Source organism: Aplysia californica, unplaced genomic scaffold (genome assembly GCF_000002075.1).
Source record: "Aplysia californica isolate F4 #8 unplaced genomic scaffold, AplCal3.0 scaffold00530, whole genome shotgun sequence".
Taxonomy (NCBI): Eukaryota; Metazoa; Mollusca; class Gastropoda; order Aplysiida; family Aplysiidae; genus Aplysia; species Aplysia californica.
The window spans coordinates 138,160-141,567 of NW_004797800.1; the positions used below are offsets into that span (position 1 = coordinate 138,160).

At 39.4% G+C, this 3,408-nt stretch overlaps 1 protein-coding gene across 1 annotated transcript in view; it reads right to left on the bottom strand.

Moving 5' to 3' along the window:
- LOC101857135 (metabotropic glutamate receptor 8) overlaps positions 1-3,408 on the bottom strand; it is a 57,972-nt gene that overhangs the window by 2,060 nt on the left and 52,504 nt on the right. Inside the window, exons 10-11 of the mRNA XM_035971889.1 lie at positions 1,549-1,705; positions 234-474 (exon numbers count right to left, since the gene is read on the bottom strand). Of these exons, the coding sequence (XP_035827782.1) occupies positions 234-474; positions 1,549-1,705 (398 nt within the window). The remainder of the gene's footprint in view (positions 1-233; positions 475-1,548; positions 1,706-3,408) is intronic.

The following is a 3,408-nucleotide window of genomic DNA, read 5'->3' on the forward strand; positions in this document are numbered from 1 at the left end:
AAATATTATTAATGTGTACACGTGTTTGAAATATCTATCTGCACAAGGGAGATACATGACAATCATCTATTAAGAGGTATTTTCAAGCTGGTTACTTCCCCTATATTATGGTCGCTTTTAAGCGCTTAAGCACAAGGGGGCTATCCTGAAAAATGCTGTTTTGAAAAAAATCTCGGAAAAGGTAATAATACAAATTTAAAAAAAAAATAAAAAAACGCCCTTCGTTCTCTTACCTATATATCCTGTTAGTCTTGGTGAGTATGGCGGCGTAGACAAAGCACAGGGACACACCCAGGCCCAGTCTCCGCACGGCGCAGGTGAGCGGGGAGGGGCGGGCGAGCATGGCCACGGACGTGCAATAAGACAGGGCGATGCCGAAGAGTAGGATGTAGCACAGTTCCCTGCCGGACGCCATGATGATTGGGGTGCGGTTGAAGACCAGGAACACGCCAAACACGAAGATTGTGCACAGAACTGGGTGGACGAAAACATAGATAATATTATCTACATGTCACAACGCAGTGGAATCAGGCGCTCGATAATTTTTGGGGATCTGGAGTTATTTGTATCATTTTAAAATGGTGAAATGGTATGGGTATAACACCCCTATCAACCGTGTATCATTTTAAAGCTTGTTCATTTGATCATTTTTTTTTATAAACATAAAATACACGCTTATCTTGAAGAGAAGTCGAGATATTTGTAATCAAAGGAGGTCGGGGTTGCCTGGTTCAAGAGGTGAAATTAGCGAGAAAATGGCCGCCAACGTTTGGTGATTTTCAAAGCTTGAGAGTTCGTTGGAACTGAAAATTTACATTTGTTGTTCCTTTGATCAATGTTTCTCAGTTTTTTCCAGTAAAATCCACACAGAAATATGTTTTTGAATGAACATAAAAGGTGTTGAGAGAAAAAAAAAAGAACCAACCAAAAATTAGAAAAAAAAAATTGTTAGACTGTAGGGAAAAATGTCGATATCTTCGATTTCATTATTTTGACGAGCGCTTCATTTCACCAGGATGCCTCACATATCATTATTGTTTAACATGTGTAACAAAAATTTTGAATTTCAAAGTAAACAGGCCGATTTTGTTAGTATCGATGATGTTTTTTCATGAAGTATAATGATGTATTGTGAAAGAAATGCCAAAACCTAACAATCCGTACTGGAGGCCCAAAACTCAATTTTCATGAGCCATCCCTCTTAGCCATTAAAAGTGACGAAGTTAAAAATCATGTATGGTACCCATATTTATTAATACTGATCCCCCCCCCCCCCCCCCCCCCACACACACACTTTAAAAAAAGATTTTAAGATACACAATGGGAACTTTTTTCAGTATCTCGGTCTTTTTGTTGAGATGTTATTTCCCTCTCGGTCCCGTGTAGGCTCTGACAGATAGAGTTGGAAGCCCGCCTCATAATTGATAATCTAAACTGTGTCAAATGGCGTGTAGAAACACCTGCATTAAAATGATAATGATAATAATAATTTGAGCTTGCTTCTTGGCCCATCGAATTATCGTGACGCGCACGGTATGTCGTACTCACCTCCTGCTAGAGAAAAAGCAACTGGTAGAACGAACCAGACACTCGCTGGCACCAAGGTCACGATAGGTAACCTCTCACACCCGGTCAAGGTCGCGTTTGGGCGAGAATCTGTAGGGCAGGCGACGCACTTGGTTTCATTGGGAAGATATTCGTTTTCCTGTCGAAAAGAAATCGTTCAAAATCATGAATAAAATACGAAAAGATCAGATAAGATGAGAAAAATTCTGTTGATCCAGGAGGGAAATATTGGGTGGATATACCAGACCATCAACATACAAAGATTCAGTACCAACGCAGAAAAGCTTTCAGTACATTCGTGTTCAATGATACATATGTGACGATGCCACTTAAAGCATCCACAAAGACCTTTAAAAAAAAAACCACACAAAACCATCCAGATTTCATAAATTTGAGGGGTTGACACTATTCCTTTGACAATTAAGATCAAAACTTTATGTACTTTTTACTTTACTTTTTACTTTTTCCTTCCTCTGGTATCTTTAGGATGTCGAGGGGAGATGAAAGTTTCGTTCCTCTGCTAGGTGTGTAGCGTCAATGATAGATATTTTATGTTGTTCCAGGACCTTTTTAACCCCACCCAGCCAGGTCTTACTTCGTCTAAAACATTAAGTGACTGCACTAAAACAAGAAGGCTTACAGTCATAAACCTACGTGCTGTAAGATTATAGTTCGTGTTAGATGAACACGGGCGGTTCAAAACGTTCTCTGGCGTTGGTGATGGGATTATAATTATGCTTTGTTCTTTGCGCAAAATACATAAATTCGACTTCCCAGGTCGGGAAGATGTCTTATTTAGCAGCTCTGTCTTCATGGATTGGCCCTGAGAGGCAAGGCCGAAGCAGTTCGACATCTTCTTTATCTAAATCGGCTCAACGAGGACACCCAACATATGGATCATTTGGTGTTTGTCGAATACACAGTAACCTTTAAAAAAGGTGACCCGGTTGTTAAGAAACCTTCTGACATTATTATAGTACTAACTGCTGGCGGGATCACGTAAGAAATTATAATTGGTAATCAATGTAAGTCTGGCGATGCTTAACGATTCCCATACTACTTTATAAGACCAGTTTGAAAAAATGCCATTGAAAAAAGGAGGGGGGGGGGAGGGGGGGAGGGAAAGAAAAAAGAAGAGAAGATAAAAACGTTTCTTTTTCATTTCTTAGAAAGGATTTGCTGAAAATTGTATTCGACTCATTATACTCAACATTTTCTACGCATTGAATTGTATACAGTGTTATTGCTTGCCATTAAGATAATTTCACACAATGATTACCGTCTTTTAATATTTGTATTCATCAGCTTTATCCTGCTCCACCTTCCCACCTACGCTCTTTTCCTTAATCAATAGCATCGTGATCATCCTCCCTACGCAGATCTGAACTCACTTTCCTTCCATTTCTTTTTTTTTTGCCCTTGGTCTCTGAATGTTAATCTTTAACGAGAAGACATCCTAGTGTCATGGGACTCAGTCTTATCTTCCGTTTTTCACACGTTGTCCGCGGTAATCCCTAAAATACATACGTTTCAATTACGGGGGTTTTTCATAATGTTTTATAAGAATCAAAAATGTCCGGCCGCATTTGTCGTTGTGTGACCTTTGCTCAAGATATTGCGCAACAACTGGCAAAAACCAAGTGTATTACTGTTTTTTTTTCTGCCTAAAATTGTTTCTCTTTGTTATGTTCTTATGTGGAAATAATATGGTTTATTTTCGATTTCACGTAAGAATACTTAATTGAAAACAGAGCTCTTTTCCTCTCTCCATCTTTTTCTCCTTCTCTCTCACTCTCTCCCTCTCTCTCCCTCTCCCTCCTCCCTCTCCACCTCTCTCTCTCT